Raw genomic sequence first — 18,986 nt, 5'->3', positions numbered from 1 at the left:
TGGGTTCATGAAGCACATGGGTGCACATGGCTTCACAAAACCGTCCCTTAATTAGTGAAGGCTTCTAGAAACCTTTAGCTAATCAAGGTTAACTCCTCCTTAATTCTAATGTGCAGAAAAATAAACATTTGTCCACATGGCTATGCTATTTACACCCCAATTAAAGCTAAACTACACTTGATGGGCCTTCACAGAATATGTGCTAGTATGCCACTCTCCCTTTAATAGCTTGATCCAAGTCTTCTTGTCCTAGACACTCCTAGCTTGGCCTTCTTGTCCTAGACGCTCCTAGTTTGGTCTTAGACGCTCCTAGCTTGACCTTAGACGCTCTTGACTTGGCTCTTGCCTTTCATGGAAGGTTGTGCTTGGCCCTCTTCCATCAAGGTCACAAATGCAAGTGGGAGTTCATGTTGTTGATAGTGGAACCCAATGAACCCGAAACGAATGAGATTGATTTGAAAAACCTCCTTCATATAGAGGACCCGACGCCTAATGAATCTGAGCCGACCAACCTGTCGGATACAAACCCGACCCAAATCAGTTTACATGCATTGATGGGCCAAGTAATTTCGCAGACCCTTAAATTTTTGGGCCATGTCAACGGTTCTCCAATTGCGACACTAATAGATAGTGGGAGCACCCATAACTTCATCCAAGATCGCACAACCAAATTCTTGGGTCTTCAAGTTGCCCCAACTTAAAATTTTCAGATCTTGGTGGGTAATGGAGAGGAGCTATCATGTTCATTTGTTTGCAAGCAAGTGCCACTACAGTTGGGCCCTCACACATTTCCTGTGGATTTGTATACGTTGTCAGTGAGTGGGGTCGAGATCGTAATGGGAGTACAATGGTTGACAACATTGGGGTTGGTGTTGACTGACTATGAACATTTGACAATGAAGTTCATTAAAGAAGGGAAATTAGTTGAACTCAAGGGCCAACACCGAACAACACCTCAAGAAGCCACTATATATCAGATCAAGAGGATGATCGCTACCAATGTCATAGCATAATATTTTAGGTTACAGTTGCTTCTTGCCATAGAAGAGCTCCCAAACCTTCACCGAGACCAAAAATTGAGGGAATACTGAGTAGATACACCCAATTATTTGAGGAACCACGGGGCCTTCCTCCTATTCGGGTGACTGATCATCACATTCCCCTCTTGGAAGGCTCAAATCCGGTGAATGTTAGACCCTACAGATATCCACATTTTTAGAAACACGAGATTGAGCGTCAGATCAAAGAAATGATGGCTGAGGGAATTATACAACAAAGTAACAATGCCTTCTCATCTCCAGTGTTGTTAGTACGAAAGAAAGATGGATCATGGCGGTTTTTTGTTGATTATAGGGCTCTCAACACGATTACTATAAAAGATCGATTTCCCATCCCATCAATTGAAGAGTTGATTGACAAACTCCATGACACACAATGGTTTTCAAAACTGGATTTACGCTCCGATTACCATCAGATAAGGCTAAACATAGGTGACACTCCAAAAACGGCTTTTCGCACACATGAAGGTCATTATGGATTTTTAGTGATGCCCTTTGGATTGTGTAACGCACCTACTTTATTTCAGTAAACTATGAATATATTGTTTCAACCCTATTTGCGTAAGTTTGTTATAGTATTATTTGATGACATACTAGTGTATAGTAAGTCATTAGAAGATCATATATCTCATTTGGATATTGTTATTCACTGTCTTGTGACTAATCATTTTTTCCTCAGGAGGAATAAGTGTTTGTTTTCCCAGGAATCAATAGAGTACTTGGGCCATATAATATCCAGAGATGGCATTGGCCCAGATCCTTAGAAATTCGTGCAATGATTGCTTGGCCGACACCTGCCACCATTAAGAAATTGCGCAGATTTTTGAGGTTGACGGGTTCTATCAGAAGTTTGTTCAACATTATGCTTATATAGTTGCTCTTCTCACCAACTTGCTAAGGAGAGACTCATTTACTTGGTCTGAAGAAGCACAACGATCATTTGAGCAGCTAAAGGATGCTATGACTAATACTCTCGTGTTGATGTTGCCTAACTTCCAAGAAGAACTCATAATAGAAACAAATACATCAGGGCAAGGGATGAGAGCAATTTTGATGCAGAATAACCATCCAATTTGTTACTTTAGTAAAACATTTTGCCCAAAGCTTCTTTCAACTTCTACGTATGTCCGGGAGTTACATGCAATCACCACAGCTGTCAAAAATTGGCGTACTTATCTTCTGGGCAGAAAATTCATCATACGGACCAATGAAGTCTTCGGGAATTGATGACGTAAGTAGTGCAAACGCCTGAGCAACAATATTATTTGTCCAAGTTGTTTGGATACACTTATGAAATTGCGTATAAACCAGGAGCAACTAACAAGGTAGTTGATGCCTTGAGCAGGATAGATGGGAGTTCATCACAAATGATGGGGTTGATTGTGCCACAATGTGATTTGATATCAAAGATACAAGAAACTTATAGTGCAGATCCAAAACTCAAACAATTGTACCAAAAAGTGCTTGGTTGCCCAGAGGAACATCCATGATTTAAAATTGTTAAAGGAATTATCCTTTATCATGACAAGATTTTACGCAAGTCCTTTTGAAGGAGTTTCATGCCACACCAATGGCTGGTCATGTTGGAATACATAGAACTTATGGGCGATTGAGTGACAATTTCTTTTGGAAAGGAATGAAAAAAGACGTAGTTGAATTTGTTAAAGGTTGTGTCATATGTCAGCAAATCAAGTCACCTACACAACTACCCTGTGGGTTATTACAACCAATTTCTCCTCCCATTGTAGTCTGGGAAGATATATCCCTTGACTTTGTCTCATGGCTCCCTTCTTACCAAAATTACTTTGTGATTCTAGTGGTTGTTGATAGATTTTCAAAGGCAACTCATTTTGGCATGCTTCCAACAAACTTTTCAGCTGTTAAGGTTGTTGAATTATTTGCTTTCATGGTGTGCAAATTACATGGCATGCCTAAAAGTATAATATCCGATAGGGACCCTGTCTTTATGAGTAATTTCTGGAAGGAACTCTTCTGAATAAGTGGCACAAAATTGAGAATGTCATCAGCTTATCATCTGCAAAGCGATGGACAAACAGAAGTCGTTAACAAAATGTTGGAGCAGTATTTGAGAGCCTTCGTCCATGCTGAAACGAAGTTGTGGGGAAAATATTTACACTGGGCAGAGTGGCACTATAACTCATCCAAGCATTCCTCCATTGGGATTACCACTTATGAGATTGTTTACAGTCAGCCGCCACATTCGCCCCAATATGTCATAGGAACTAGTTGCAATGAGGTTGTGAATGCAGATCTTACAAAGCGGCAGGAGTTACTTGATAAGCTGCGTTCCAAATTACTCAAAGCACAATCTGTCATGAAGTATTATGCTAATAAGAAGATACTGCGTTACCCCTTCAAAGTGGGTGATCAAGTGCTAGTTAAGTTGCAACCATACCGACAGGTGACTACAAGAAACTATCAATTATCAAAGCTTGCCCAACGATTTTATGGTCCTTTTCGCATTGTCAAACAAATTGGGGAAGTGGCCTTTGAATTGGAATTACCTCCTGGAGTTCAAATTCATTCTATTTTTCATGTTTCAAAGTTGAAACTTCCATAATTAGGATGAGACACCTCAATTGGAACTCCCTTCAACAGTTTTCAATAATCAACCTAAAGTGCAACCCCTTGCTGTAATTGATTGGCAAATTTCTGCAAATTCTGATGCAGCAGAAGCATTAGTTCAGTGGCAAGGTTTGTACCCTGAAGACGTCACTTGGGAGAATCTTGACACCTTACTTAAGGATTATCCAACATTGCACCTTGAGAACAAGGTGTTTGTTGAAGAGGAAGGGGATGTTATGGCCCAAGAGAAGGCAACTGAAGATCATGATGAAACATCAATGAGCAACCCAATAGCAAAGAGTAGGCCCAAAAGACAAAGCACCAAGCCTAAGTTTTTTTCTCTGTTTTGCCATTTTGTTTTGATGAGTGGTAGTTGCTGTTTTGTTTTGGTCAAAAGCTCCTTCAAGTAAGAAATTTCAAATTTGATTTGGATATGTGAAGATTTACGCTGAGACTCGTGCATGAAACTATATGTTATTGGTAGTCCGATAACGATTTGATAGCGAGTGGTTTGATATGTTCAGTAAATTCTTGTTAAAACAGACTCGAAAATGGCTTTGATATCATGTGAAGAAGTGAATTAATGTTTAACTCAACCTTATAAAACCGACTTATAAAGTGAGTTTTGCACCTATATATTATGAAATGTACTTATGAGCGTGGGATCTCCAAACATGATACATTTGTTTTAGACTTATGCCTCATCTGAACTGTCCACGGTTTCATTGATGTTAGCTTGTCTTTCTACTGTTGGCACTTGTTGCTGTACCGTGGATGTTAGTACCGAAGCCCCTTCTCCTGAAGAAGCAACATCAAGAAGAAGTACACTCAAAACTACGATTTTATTTCTTTTCTTCTCATTTTTATTAAATCACATTCTAATTTTTATTACCATGCTTCCTCAGAGGCATTGAGGTCAATCTTAATCTTTGCTATACAACACGGATGATCCTGTCGAAACAGAGTCAATAGTATTCCCCTTGACCGTGATGAGTTTTGACTTCATTGAGGTTTTTGTGCACCAACTTACACATACAATCTAATTTGTGCTTGGAGCTGTGTCTAATACAGTTTCGTATCTACGTTTGTTGGCCCTCAGGTAGGTAGTTGAAAGCCTTTGATTCTAGTCTGTACAATTTTGTTACAATTAATCAAAATCCAACATGGACATGGAATTTGGCTTTTTTATTAACTTGCAACTCGTGGATGGCAAGGGCTTTCAATAAGGCCCAATGGGCTTTGGAATCCTGTTAACGCCTTAAGAATGGAAGAAACCTCAGAAAATTACTATATACGAAACCATCATCTAATGATTGTACACAGGCTAAGTTGCTGATTTAGCAAATATAGGCATTGTATCATGAAGAAACCATGAAAGACAGTAAAACCTATATCTAGTAACTTACCTGTCTATGTAAGCCCACATATCTTAGTTAGGTCCACATGATTTGATGGCAAAGTTATCATTAGCTTTAATCAAGAAACCTCGACACTAATTTATTGTCCTTTTTATTGTACACGCAAGTTTCAGGATCCAGCCCCTTTTCTGTCATTTCAGGGGTTGGTTGCTTGGAAATTCTAATCAGGGTAGTTAAATGACAAAAACTGATGCGGTTTTATTGTCGTCCACGCATTAGTTGCAATTACTTGTCCTACACGATTTTCATACCATTTTATTTCAGATAAATAGTAACCGGTGTCCTGTAAAAATAGAAACAAGTTTTATCAGATAAGAAAATGTTTAATATATTGAAAATATATAATAAAAGCAACAACACTTTTACATGAAAGTTGAATCTAACAGAAGAGATTAGTCTATTATAACATGGTGAATAAAAGTTCGAATTTTAAATAGAAAACACTTCTTTATTTAGTATCCAACAATGCTTCAATTGCTTCTAAGAAGATATTTGTGGCAAAAGGAAACACTTGTTTGTTTAATTAATCAGAAGCATTTAGTACATGTTTGATGTTCCTCAACATTTAAGACACTTTTAGCGCAACCCTTTATTGTAAACCTTTCTACTTCAAATAAATCATATCCTTTCATTTTAATGCTTTCCTTGGATTTTGGTCTTGTTCAGCTTTAGCTCATTCGGAGCTGTCAAGTGTTTTCTTTGACAAAGTTCTGCTTCTGGCCTGAGGGCAAGTTCTTTAGTTGTGTTATAGGCCATTAAGAAGGTTATTTGATGCACTAACCCCGTATATTTCTGTGCCCGATGCAGGTATAATAACACTATTATTCTCGTTGTTGGCATTTTTGTTTTTATCTGTGCAACTGTTGGCGTGTTACTGTTAATGGAAACTCTTGAGTTTTTTCTTGCATGCTTTGAGACTTCACTGGGTGGAGTTCCAGAACAAATTCTACAAGGGAGATGGCTACAAATTCATCCCGTTAATTCTTGCTGTTTCCAGACCACATTAACATGTCAAATTACTGTAAAAGACAATTTATAACTGACGCCATAAGACGTCCAGTTTACCTGTTTTGGCAGATTTCTCTTACAGAGTACAAGACATTGGAATGTGACAACGTTAATTGTGGGGACACAAGTTCATTTCATTCAGATTACATGAAATAACTATCGATCACGGTGGGTAGTACAGACAAGCTAGCACAGATAAATTGCAGAATAAAGTAAAAAGCATAAACATGGTCTTAGTAGTTTCCTCCTCCATAACATTACATCCAAATTATTTACACACGCACTATATTATATACTGGTGCCCGCTACGACGTTCAGGCATCCACATTAATGGCTAGAAGTATGTATAGCAGCTACAGTTGAGACCATCGAGTCCACCCCACATACATTGTGACCTCGGCAGATCTTGTAATATCCGTTTTCTCCCCAGCTCTCCCCCCATGAATTCTTTATGATCCAGAAAGGCTTTTCCTTAAACCGAATGGGAGCATAAGCACCAGCACCATAGCCTACGAGAAGAACTCCATGATCCAGGTGCTTGCCGCAGATGTATGGGCATGAGACGCCACCAATATATGTCTGCATAAAAATTGCATTGATACCAACTGCACCACGAAAAGCAAAAGTCAGTGTTTCCTAATCAGCGATTCAATATATCTTATTCTTGGGGACACGATCAAATAATTGAAACTATATATCCTGAATATTTTTAGCATTTCCTTTGAGGGAAGTGGCTTCAATTCAAATATAAGGGAGTAGGAAAAAAAAAAAAAAACTACCTGCAAGAGGACCATTCTTCACCAGATTAGCAGCAATTTGTTCTTCGTCAAGGGAAACAACGCTGAAATTAGCTACAGAAGCAGCGATTCTGCTGTTATCAAATTTGCAGGGGCCACGGTCCCTTCCGGTGTAAGGATAATCATTTTCTCGCATTAGTCCACCAGCCTTGAGTGAATACTCAAATGCATTGGTCATCAAGCCACCGCCACAACCAGCGTCACATGCTCCACGCTCTTCCGGGTCACACTAAGATAGTTGCAGGCACAGGATTAATGCACGATATTTTTTGCAAATTCCAAACCAGAGCAGAGGTGCTTAATTTTATCATCTACCTATCTATCGAACTTATGTTCAATTTTTCATAAAAGATTCCACTCATGGGTACATCATGTTTCAATATATCATAACTGTGGTCAGATCAAGTGCTACGCAAGTGTATGAAGGACAAATCAGTAAAAAGAGGAAACAATACTCTCCATAAATAAAAAAGTCAAACCTCATGATCACAATCCACGAGTTGTTGTTCGCTAAGGCTCACGAGCTCACCGGTCGAAAGAAAATGAGCACCTTCCAACGCCCCCACGGCGCTAAACGACCAACACGATCCGCAAGAACCTTGATTCTTTACGCCGGTGACGGCTCCATGGTCGCGCCAATCAAAATCGCTAGGGAGGTCGCTGGTCGGCAGAATCGGAGCCTTCTGAGCATCGGAGGGAAGACGAAGCGGCTTCAAGCCCAGAAACTGGCGGCTAAATTCCGCCGGAGTGAGATCGGAGAACTTCGTGACGCCGTGGACGGCGGAGGGGTCCAGCTTCTGGTGCGACTTCGCTCGGAGCAAGTTGTTCTTGAAGATGCGGAAGCGGTAGTCGTGCTCCTCCTTCGTAGCGTAGGTCCTGCCAAACCTGGTCTTGAAGGCGGAAAAGTGGTTCTCGGCGTTGAGCAGGTGCTCCTCCGCGTCCGGCACAACTTGACGGATCAGTAGGTCGTCTTCACCGTCGATCCGATTGGCGATGACTAAGGTGGCGGAGAAAAGGAGGAGACTGAAGAGGAAGAAGAGTGACGTAGTAGCCATCGGAGGAAGAAAAGACTGAAAACGAGTAATGGATATTTTGATCCTTGGAGAATCTTATACACGCTTCCCAGATTATTGTAAACGACGTAATCAATGCGATGTCAACACGTGTAGTTTCTCTGTTATTTAAGTTAGAGAAAGATTCTTCTTAGCCCATAAGTTTAAGGCCCACTTATCCTCTTCGCCGGATATTTTCAAAATTATACAGGAGAAATAAGTCTCTCTAATACTTAAGTTAGATAAAGATTCTTCTTAGCCCATAAATTTCAGGCCCACTTATTCTCTTCGCCGGATATTTTCAAGATTATACACGACAAATAAGAGCATCTTTTATTTTTATTTCTTTATCTAAAACCATTTCAAAAATAAATAAATAAAATAATAAATTAAAAAAATTAATAATTTTAATTTTAAATACATTAAAAAAATAAATATTTTTAATATTTAAAATAGTTATTAATGAAATAATTTTTTATAAAATAAAAATAAAAAAGTAATAAATTAAAAATGTTTAGTTTAATTTTTTCTAAGAATGAAGAAAATAAAATGTTTACTCTACCTAAATGCAAAATCCTAAAAAAAAAAACTAATGCAAATGATATACTTAATGCTTAAAAATGAGTAGACACTTCAATATTATATGTGTCTACTACTAATTAATACTAATTGACTTGGTTTTTTTATAATTATGTCCTGTATTTTTTACTTTATATTAACATGATTATATCATAATAACAATAAATAAATATTAATTTATGTTTATAGATTCAACTTTTATGTTGTTACGGTTATATTTTTTACTTTTTTTATTTAAAAAAATTAAACTAAACATTTTTAATTTATTACTTTTTTATTTTTATTTTATAAAAAATTATTTCATTATTCATTAATTATATTTCTAACTATTTTAAACACTAAAAATATTTATTTTTTTAATGTATTTAAAATTAAAATTATCAATTTTTATTTTTACTTTTGAAATGGTGCTAGATAGAAAAATAAAAACAAAAGGGTGCTAGATAGAAAAACAAAAACAAAAGGATGTTAGATAGAGAAATAAAAATAAAAGGTGTTAGATGGAGAAATAAATGTGTAAATAGTATTATATATATATATATATATATATATGAAAAATTGAGTCAACTAAAGAGATATAACAAAATTAATTACAAAATTAATATTAAAATATCTAACAAATATATTAATTTATCCAAATAGCATATATAATTATACAATGTTAAATTCTTGATAAAAATGAATTATCTCTAATAAACAGCTTCATCTATTAATCTGGTTAGGGAGTTTAGGGTTTAGGGTTTAGGGAGTGCGTAGAAACTTAAGCAATGTAAGTTAAATTTTAGAAAGATTTTATTAAATTATTGATCCTCTAATGTTTTTAATGTATTTTTTAAATTATTGAAATTTAAAGTAACATTATATTAAAATAGAAATGATTTATTATAAAATTTAAATATAACTTATATCTTTACTCGGAACATATTCATATAAATTTAAAAAATTAATCTATTACAATTGCTAAAACTTTTATTTTTAATACATTCAATAAAAAGGTCATTGGTAACTTATATTTGAGGTTTATGCTCAATACATCAGGTTGGATGGCTTTGCATTGCATACTTTTAAACTTGCATACTATGAGAGCTGAAATGACAAAACTCTCCCTAAAAAACATTTATTTTGGATTTATTCCGTATATATGTATAGATTTAGAAGATATTAAATATATTAATACATTTTAATTCTACAATCTAATATATATTTTTGGAATCAGAAATGCTCTTTAAACTATATAATCTAAAATGTATTAATACATTTTAAAATTTATATTTTATATATATTTTAGAATCTATAATGTATTTTTTATTTTATTGAAGTAATATATTTTTAAAATGTATTTTTTATTTTGTATTATAAAATGTATCATTAAAAAATAAAATAAAATATACATTTTAAATTTTAATTTATATGGGTACCAGGTTTAAAAAGCAATGGAGAATGAAATGTCCGAGGTTGGATTTGTTTTATTTTCGAACCAAGAAGAGGTATACTAAGTTGGATGTTTCTTCCCTTTTAGTATTTTCATATTATTTAAAATACTGAAATTATCTTTTGGCGGTTTTGGATAACTTTTTAGTAGATATTTCATAAGTAGAAAATTATGAGGCTCAAACACTTATCTTAAATGACGTATTTGTGTCAGACACATGTATTCGTGTCAACACTTGTACGATATTTATCAGTGAAGGTGTTCAATTCAAAAAATATTTGTTGAATTTTTGTTTGAAAATTTTAGCACGATTCTAACACAATTTTAAAAGATATAAATACAATAATTTTCTAAAAATTCAAATTTATTGTATAAATTTTTATTATGATTATAAAAATAAGGAACAAATTCTTTTGAACAAATCATGAAAAATATCTTCATGCTCCCAAAAGAATCTCAAGCATACGTTTGCACATAAATATTTATTTTCAATTTATATAATTCAAAATTATATAATATATAGATACGTGTCCCCGTGTCCTACATTTTAGAGATTATACGTATCTCCGTATTCGTATCCGTGTCGTGTCAGTGTCCGTATTTGTATATATGTTACATAGGTAAAAAAATTTCTAAAAAAAGTGTTTTTGGCATAAAAAATTTGGAAAATAAAAAATCATTTTAGAATATTTTTTTGAAAAGTATTTTTTTAATTTTCAAAATAGCAAATCCGAATTTATCAAATATGTTTTTGGAAATATTTAAAAAATATAATTCAGAATTTTTAAAAAGGGTAAAATAGTCTTTTCAAAAAATATGGGGTACATGAAAAGATTTGTTGGGCTGCAGGAAGAAACACCCACTAACGTTAAGCCCAAGAGCGTATATAAATGTGTAGTATTGAATTTGGGCGAAGAAGGGAGTATATAAATGGTAGAGTTTTATGATGAGGGATTGAGCTGAAGGTCAAATATAATTGACTTGGGCGGTGTCGGTTGTGAGACAGGAGCGTGGTTTTCGTTGTTGGGTCGAAGAAGCAGAGAGAAAGAGAGAGAGAGAGAGAGAGAGAGATGGATGAAGAGAATGGTTACAGTGGGAGTAGCAGCTCCAATTTGGAGACTTTGAAGGCGGAGAGATCTGTGTGGTTGATGAAATGCCCTTTGGTGGTGGCTAAGTCATGGCAGACTCATCCTCCTTCTCAACCTCTCGCTAAGGTCGTCCTCTCCCTCGATCCTCTCCACCCTGAAGAAGATCCCTCTGCAGTTCAGGTTCTCCATCTTCTTCTTTTTTACGCCCTTAATCTTATCCAATTCTGCTCTTCTTTCCTTCTTGTTACCCGAATGATTAACACATGTTCGATGCTGTTTAAATTGATATCGAATCTAAGTTAGATACCGCATCGCTCATTAAGATGCTCAAAATCTTATGCGGTTTTCTATTTCGGAAAAGTGCAATGAATAGAAGCTACTTTAACTTTTTACTACGGTGTGTTTCGACCAATAAACGACTGCAAGGTGAGCTTTAAACTGCAGAGTCGTGGAATTGACTTGATCGGGAAGGTCATCAAATTGGTATCGAATTGTTTATTGAATCCTATAGATACGAGTTCTATCTATGGATTTTGGTTGGGGTTTTGTTTTTTCTGTGATCCTTTATATAACGGAAAACCCTGAATGGTGGTCGCGGAGAACTCGTTAATGGTGTTGGTTTTCCCTTAGAGTAGTGTGAATTGGTTTGGTTGTTCCACTTTGTGATTCATTTGTCTACCAATTCCTTGAAAATGATGTATGGAGCTTGGATAGACGATGCATAGAGGTGGAGTCTATGAAGCTCGGACACGGTATCCGACACACTATCGAACACGACCCTCGTAACTTATTGTGTCAAATTCAAAATATATTTGTTGGGACAATTCTTTCACGAGTCTATCATAATTTTAATAATTTTAAAAAGGAGATAAACATTAATTTTCTAAAAACTTAAACTTATTGAATAATTTTTTATTATGATTAAAAAAATAAGGAACAAATTTTTTGAACCTATTATAGAAAAACATCTTTCTATAAAAAAACTGTTAATGGACATAAATCTTTATTGTCTGTTTATATAATTCATAATTACATAATATATAGATCCGTTATCTCCATATCGTGTCTGTGTCGTGTATCCGTGTCAGTGTCCCCTACATAGGGTGTAGTGAGTATTTCAGACAGGTAATGGGTAGAGTTGGGATATCAAGTTGGTGGGAATAGATTTTGTCCCATTTCATCACTGATGGGGATGTGAGTACTGTTGAATGGAGAGAACAAGATGACACCTGCAAACAGACGTGACAAGATGATAGGAACCAGATTCCATAGAAGCGCAACAATATTATTGGTTGGGAAAGCAACAAAATATTTCAGAAGATGATCCCTGCAATCTCAGAGCTAATGCATTCCCCCTGTCTTGGGCTCTCCCTAAATTACATTGCCTCCTCTAAGACTGGCCAAATCAGCAGTTGTGACTAATATTGTGTTTCAGCTGTTAGACTTTACTTAGGCCCCAAACCCAAAATCCTGACATGAGATTATGGGATCAGACCAATAGATGAAAGACAAGAACAGAAAGAATCGTGCCTGGGACCAGCACCTTCGAAACACATTTCGCATGAGCCTTAGCACTCCAGAAACTTGTCTTTATTGTACCTCAAAACAGCGTAAAAGGTTGTGGTTTTGCTCTGAAATAGGAGCCTTAATGGACTCGCACACATCATGTAGAACTTGTGAGCTCGAGCAATCCCAAACAAGTTTGCTCAATTTCACCAGAAAAACGATTTTTCTTGCATTTCTGCTCGATCTGGGGGAGTGGATACTTTATCCGCTTGTAAACTAGGAGTTTTACCACAAACATGCCCTAGTGTACCAACCAAGTATACCCCCTGCATACCATATATTTAATATAGTAGTATATCTCGCACCTGTATCATCAAAGATATTTGATGCTATTAGGTAACTCTGGTGTATATTTAAAAATGTACAAATTTGAGTGGGTTTACTTTGATTTTAACAATAAGAGCAGACAATTTTTTACTTATTAAGTTACCTATTTTAAATATTCTAACCAAGGCCTGGAGTAAACCATTTAATTAAAATGAATTGTATTCATTTTTTAGGTATTCTAAATGTGAAATATGATTTGCAAATCCATTCACTTTTTCTTAATAATTAGTTCCACCACATGAGAAATGATAATGATTTTAAAGCAAATAAATTCCATATTCTAATGATGGCTTATTTTATATGTTTTGTACTATTTTCCCATATGAATTTATTGATTGTGCAAGATGAATGATGATTCTGCTTCTAGATTTGTTACATAGATAAGAGTTTCTGATTAATATTTGTTGCTTGTCTTTATGTGATATATTGATTTTATAGCTCCTTAACTATGACAGTTTACAATGGAGATGGCTGGCTCTGACGCTGTGAATATGCCAAAAACTTATTCATTGAATATGTTTAAGGACTTTGTTCCTATGTGTGTCTTCTCTGAGACTAGCCAAGGTGAGAATAGTATTCCCAGGTTTATACCATTTGTAGTTTTTTATTCATCAATAGCAAGTAATGTTTTATACCAGTTGCAGTTTTTTATTCGTCAATAGCAAGTAATGCTTTTATATCAGTTGTAGTTTATTTATATCAATTATTTATGAGTTCATTAAAAGCCTGTAAGTTTCTCAATTCTCTAACTTGAGATATATATAGCAATGGTTATATTCATGATTGGTGGTACCATGCCCAATTCAATACTGTTTCAGCAATATAATTTGACGAGCAAATTGTTTTGGTGCTTGGTTTGCACTATAAATCAAACATGAATTGCAAATATTGCAACTTAGAGTAGAATAAAAAGATTATTGCAGAGGTTCTATGAGGTCTTAAGTGGAGTTCCGGCACCTTGCCACTTTTCCAAGGCCCATCACCCCCCTGTTTGAGCAGCCCTTTTCGTAACTGAAAAAGGCAGCCAGAGTGGATAAATTGCACTGCATCACAGTTCTAACTTCTATTCTCCTCATGGCTGCACTTGCATCTAGTATAACAATGAAGAGAGATGACCCTTTTCACAACCCTAATCCTATATGACAGTGTATTGTATTTATTTTATTTTAACAAATTGTGTTTTAATTGCAAGACGTGATGTGTTTCATTTCAACTTTGGACCATCAGTTTTAACTTTTATATATTTCCACTAGATATTTAAGCATTGTCAAATGTCTAGTATCAAATAAAAACATATTTAATTGATGATAATTTTTTATTTGAACTACCGATAGTTTAACATCCTATGTAAAACATATTAAAATTTTGTTTTTGTTTTTCAAATTCAAGTATTTAATATCAGAGTATGTATTATAAATTCTAATGTGTAATAATTTTAATAGCAGAATATTTAGTTTGAATTTTAATATTATTCTATTATAACAAATTTTAATAGAATTCATGCTCCTAGATTTATTTTTTTAGTTACTGCTCATGAATATGTGCTTTAATGTATTTTCTTAGTTTGTGAATGCCTGGCGATGCTTTATTATTAATCATCAATCTACACGGTCCAATTATGAGCCCTGTGATTCATTATTTGAATCCTGATTCAACTACCATTTATAAGGCCCTTTTTTCACTCGTTGGATTTGTTTTTTATTTCACTTTCATTAAATCTGGGATTTGGTTGAAAACTTATATAATAAATCCACTTCTCTTACTAAGATCTTTCTTCAAGCATTCTCACAATACAAGTTGTTATAGCTTTGTCCCTGGTCCCCTTCAATGTTCAGTTCCAGCTCTACCACTGCAGGATGATGGCTTATTAGTAGTTTTTTTTTTTGTTGATAATTTACAATTAGTTTGATTTTTAGAGTCGAAAGGGTTTAATATAAACTAGGGAGTATCTCTTGTTTCATGTGGGTTTTCTTTAGAGTCTAGCATTTAGGGTAAACATAGATCAACAAAGGAAATGTTTAGAGTAAATTTAAGTAGTTACTGTAGTTTAAAAGGGAAACGTGTCATTTTCATTCTCTAAGGAGATTAAAATCAGTCCAAACTCAATGGCGACAAATAGTGCTGCTTAAATGGCAACTCTCTAGAATATTAAAGACAGGCAATTCCTCCACTTGTATTATCTGGCTTGGCAGTCCTACCCTGATCTTGCGAAAGTGAAATAGTGCTGCTTAAATGGCAACTCTCTAGAATATTAAAGACAGGCAATTCCTCCACTTGTATTATCTGGCTTGGCAGTCCTACCCTGATCTTTCGAAAGTGAAATAGTGCTGCTTTAAATGGCAACTCTCTAGAATATTAAAGACAGGCAATTCCTCCACTTGTATTATCTGGCTTGGCAGTCCTACCCTGATCTTGCGAAAGTGAATCATTGAGTGTGAGTGTGATTGCAATTGCTGGTTGTACAAAAGCACAAGTAAAAGTGGCATCATTGTCTCTTTACTTTTGCAACCACTTTTTTGCAATTCAAATACTGGCGGCGAGGTAACAGATCCTTTGTTAATTGTTGCAATTAACTATGACATGTACCAGACATCTTTTTAAAATAACTATTTTGTGTGGTGTAATTGAGGCTTAATGCAATTTCAAGCTATGATGATTTTATCTTTGAGATATGATTTATGAGTATTAATGTTGAATATGTCTTAAGTTACAAACTTCTTGATTATTTAGCATCTTATATGTATAGGTTGTTTGCATAGTATTTGCTATTTGGTGTAGCATCTGAATTGGAGTTGGCTGTTCCGAGTCAGCATTCAAGATTGTTTGCTACGATTAAATTAGGAAATTATGTCACTGCTCTCTGCCTAGTAAAATTACTTAAATTTGATAGGGATCTACATCCACTAACCCAGATTGACTATTATAAGTGGAATTAAGAAATTAAGCCACTTTCAACTAACGGAGCTAAAATATAATGGATAGGAGTAAGTATGAGTTTGGGTAGACCCTGTTGTAAACAAACCCAGCAGTTGGGGACTGAAATGAGATGAAGATCTCTTCACATACGGGGATGATGAGTTATCATTTCAGAATTTTTGTTCTAAATGATTATGAATGTGATGTTGGGATGGGAAACTGGAAAGCCCTAAAGCATGGGTATTCCTAAAACCATGTCCTATCATACCAGTTTCGGTACTTTTTGTTCACTCATGTATACAAACCTAATACGCACCACAAAAATGTTACAAAAAAATTGGGTACTTCCTTGGGTGGGAATGTCTTCTTTTTGTGTATGTCTTCTTTTTGGGAATGTCTTCTTTCTAGGTTTCAATACATTGGCATTGAAACTCTTTAACAATCATCATTGTCTTGTTGTGAGAGGAAAGAAATTGGTTTAATCCTAAAAGAATTAAAGATTTAGTTCTTACATATACAAATCTTCATCTCCTCTTAGAAAAGAGTAATAATTCTAAAGAGGATAAAAACAAAATATGAGAAATTGGTGGGGATGAATGAGATCCACTCACTTGAAGGGGCCTGAAACTTTTGAAATATCCTAGTCTTTCTCTTGATGAATCATATTTGATAGAATTCTTTTCAAAGACGATGGAGAAGGAAATGATAGAACTCTAAATAATTTGCTTTATTATGACGTGGCAAATGGTAACTGTGAATTGTGATATGTTTAATACTTTAAAATGGATGAAATAATACTGAAAAGCTTAGCTTCCTTGAGTTAAGTAACAGCTTTTATATTTTATTTTAGGTGGCAAGGTTGCAATGGAAGGGAAAGTAGAACATAAGTTTGATATGAAGCCCCATGGTGAAAACATTGAAGAATATGGTAAATTATGCCGTGAGAGGACAAACAGATCTATGATTAAAAATCGTCAAATACAGGTATTTCGTTCATGTGTATTATTTAATTATAACATTTTTTGCTTTCTGTCTGATTAAATAATTGATTCTCTTTCTCTGGTTCCCTCGACTCAATTGAAAGGTTATTGATAATGATCGTGGAGTTCTAATGAGGCCAATGCCTGGAATGATTGGTCTAGTTTCATCCAATTCCAAGGTACGTATTGTATAAAAAATTCAATCTCTTCGACATGTTGGTGACATGGTTCTAATTGACTCAATCTATCATTTTTGCTTGGATGAAATTTCTGGTCAGTGTGGAAGTTTTACGTTAATTATAGAAGATCCAAGTATCTTGGCTTTAAAAGCATTATGATATAGTGCCACTCATAAATAATAAGCAATATATATTAGTTAATTATACCATAGATTCATTTAATATCAATGAAAATTCGCTGGAGTATATATAAATAAAATTTGTCTAAGGATAAAGTTTGGTCTCTCAACTCAAAGTGTGTGTATGCATGGAATAATTCTGAGGTTTTTTTCTTATTCTCATGAAACTTTCACAGGACAAGAAGAAGACGCAGCCAATTAAACAGTCTGATACAAAGAGAACAAGAAGAGATCGGGGAGAGCTGGAGGATATAATGTTCAAGCTATTTGAAAGACAGCCTAATTGGGCCCTGAAACAGCTTGTTCAAGAGACTGATCAACCTGCTGTATGCTTTTCTGTTTTTTTTTTAGTTCCTAACTTGATGTTGTGGCTGTAGAGCTTGTACACACCCACATGCACGCACACACTTCCTGCAGGCTGTCCCCACACACTCTGCCCCCTTTTCTTTTGCAGCAATTTTTGAAAGCTCCTGAGTGAACTTGTTGCTTTTTCTTTTGCAGCAATTCTTGAAAGAGATTCTGAACGAACTGTGTGTTTATAATAAAAGAGGTGCCAATCAAGGAACTTATGAGCTGAAGCCTGAGTACAAGAAATCTGTTGAAGATACAAGCGCTGAATGAGGGTTTTGTTTATTATAGTCTATTATTCTAACTCCATAAACAAAATTCAGTCTCTTTCTCTTCTCTGAAAAGAGTCAACATGTTTAGGGTAAATAGGGTGATCCAAGAAAGAAACATTGGAGGTCAAACAAGAAGCAATGTATCTGAACTGCGAAGGATACTTAGTTTATGACTTTTTTAATATGGATAAATTGTCAGAGGGGCAGTTGTATTGTATACCTTCAGAAAGGAATTTAGTAACCGAAAAAATAATGGTTAGTGTAGAATTTTTCTCTGCCGGGGTTCTAATGCAAAGATTTTATAAATATAAAGTTTCATTTTCTTTTAAGTGAATCTTATTTCACTTTTATCATTTTTAATATCATTGTAAGTTTTGCTGGAAATGTATTGTAAAATTCTTGTTTTTATAATTTTTATCTGTATATTTTTTATAATCTAAAAATTTAGTTATGTAAAGATTGAGATTTTTTTTTATCAAATTCAAGTCTTAAATTTAGTTTGCATTAGAGATGTCATGCTAGATATTCTATCCTTTTGCGAGGTAATTTATTAACAGTAAATTCTATGTTCAATATTTATTTATTCTGAACAAAAAATTTATTAGGTAAGCCACTACATATCATATTATGATCATGGCAATTTCTTTCTACACCAATTCTATCCTGCATCTATATTTTTCATATGCCTCTATATTTTTCAAAATTTCCAAAATTATCCTTATTCTTGTTCTGGATTTAAAAATCTGGAATAGTAAAAATAATTTAAAAAAAATACATTCTGGATAATTCAGAACACAAAATTAAAAATGCATTTTAAATAAAAATTTATAAAATTCAAAATGTTTTGATAAAAAGTTGCGATCCGGATTGGATACATGTTGAAAGGATATTTTTATCATTTTCAATACCAGGTTCGGTGCACATTGGAATTGATATGGTCCAAGTAGTACTTGCCTATGATCATTTCAGATAATTGAATATTTATGTCCCACAATGATTTTTATTAAAAGAAAAGATGCATCATATAATATACAAATATGCAAAACACTATGATTTTTTTAATGGGAGATGATAAATGAAAAGCTTTTAAAAATGTTGGTCCCCTTTCATTGAAATCCCAGTGTAATTTTATGCTAAGTCTGTACAATATAAGATAATGGACTATTCAATCATTGAAAATGTGTGTTCCACATATTTGACT

General features: G+C 34.5%; 2 protein-coding genes across 2 annotated transcripts; one reads left to right on the top strand and one right to left on the bottom strand.

The window, feature by feature from the left end:
- Positions 1 to 6,171: 6,171 nt before the first annotated feature.
- LOC137822685 (cysteine proteinase 15A) lies at positions 6,172 to 8,024 on the bottom strand. Its single transcript, XM_068627631.2, has 3 exons — positions 7,347 to 8,024; positions 6,850 to 7,096; positions 6,172 to 6,675 (listed from the first exon to the last, which is right to left on the bottom strand). The coding sequence occupies exons 1-3, from the start codon at positions 7,920 to 7,922 to the stop codon at positions 6,398 to 6,400; spliced, it is 1,101 nt and encodes a 366-aa protein (XP_068483732.2). The 5' UTR covers positions 7,923 to 8,024; the 3' UTR covers positions 6,172 to 6,397.
- A 2,818-nt stretch (positions 8,025 to 10,842) lies between these two features.
- On the top strand, positions 10,843 to 18,114 carry LOC137820222 (Transcription initiation factor IIF, beta subunit). Its single transcript, XM_068624180.1, has 6 exons — positions 10,843 to 11,198; positions 13,367 to 13,475; positions 16,678 to 16,811; positions 16,912 to 16,986; positions 17,342 to 17,491; positions 17,667 to 18,114. Exons 1-6 carry the CDS (start codon positions 11,001 to 11,003, stop codon positions 17,784 to 17,786), a joined length of 786 nt encoding a protein of 261 aa, XP_068480281.1. The 5' UTR covers positions 10,843 to 11,000; the 3' UTR covers positions 17,787 to 18,114.
- Positions 18,115 to 18,986: the final 872 nt, after the last annotated feature.

This window comes from Phaseolus vulgaris, chromosome 9 (genome assembly GCF_051622355.1).
Source record: "Phaseolus vulgaris cultivar YP4 chromosome 9, ASM5162235v1, whole genome shotgun sequence".
NCBI classification, from domain to species: Eukaryota; Viridiplantae; Streptophyta; class Magnoliopsida; order Fabales; family Fabaceae; genus Phaseolus; species Phaseolus vulgaris.
The sequence above is the reverse complement of the archived record's forward strand: the minus strand, read 5'-3'. Positions and strand labels throughout refer to the sequence as shown.

Excerpts from the sequence above, each read along its gene's own strand:
- LOC137822685 (XM_068627631.2), bottom strand. The coding sequence starts at position 7,922 with ATGGCTACTACGTCACTCTTCTTCCTCTTCAGTCTCCTCCTTTTCTCC. Across the intron at positions 7,097-7,346 it reads TCGTGGATTGTGATCATGAG|TGTGACCCGGAAGAGCGTGG; the intron begins GTTTGACTTTTT and ends CAACTATCTTAG. Across the intron at positions 6,676-6,849 it reads GAAGAATGGTCCTCTTGCAG|TTGGTATCAATGCAATTTTT; the intron begins GTAGTTTTTTTT and ends TTCGTGGTGCAG.
- LOC137820222 (XM_068624180.1), top strand. The coding sequence starts at position 11,001 with ATGGATGAAGAGAATGGTTACAGTGGGAGTAGCAGCTCCAATTTGGAG. Across the intron at positions 11,199-13,366 it reads AAGATCCCTCTGCAGTTCAG|TTTACAATGGAGATGGCTGG; the intron begins GTTCTCCATCTT and ends TAACTATGACAG. Across the intron at positions 13,476-16,677 it reads CTTCTCTGAGACTAGCCAAG|GTGGCAAGGTTGCAATGGAA; the intron begins GTGAGAATAGTA and ends ATTTTATTTTAG.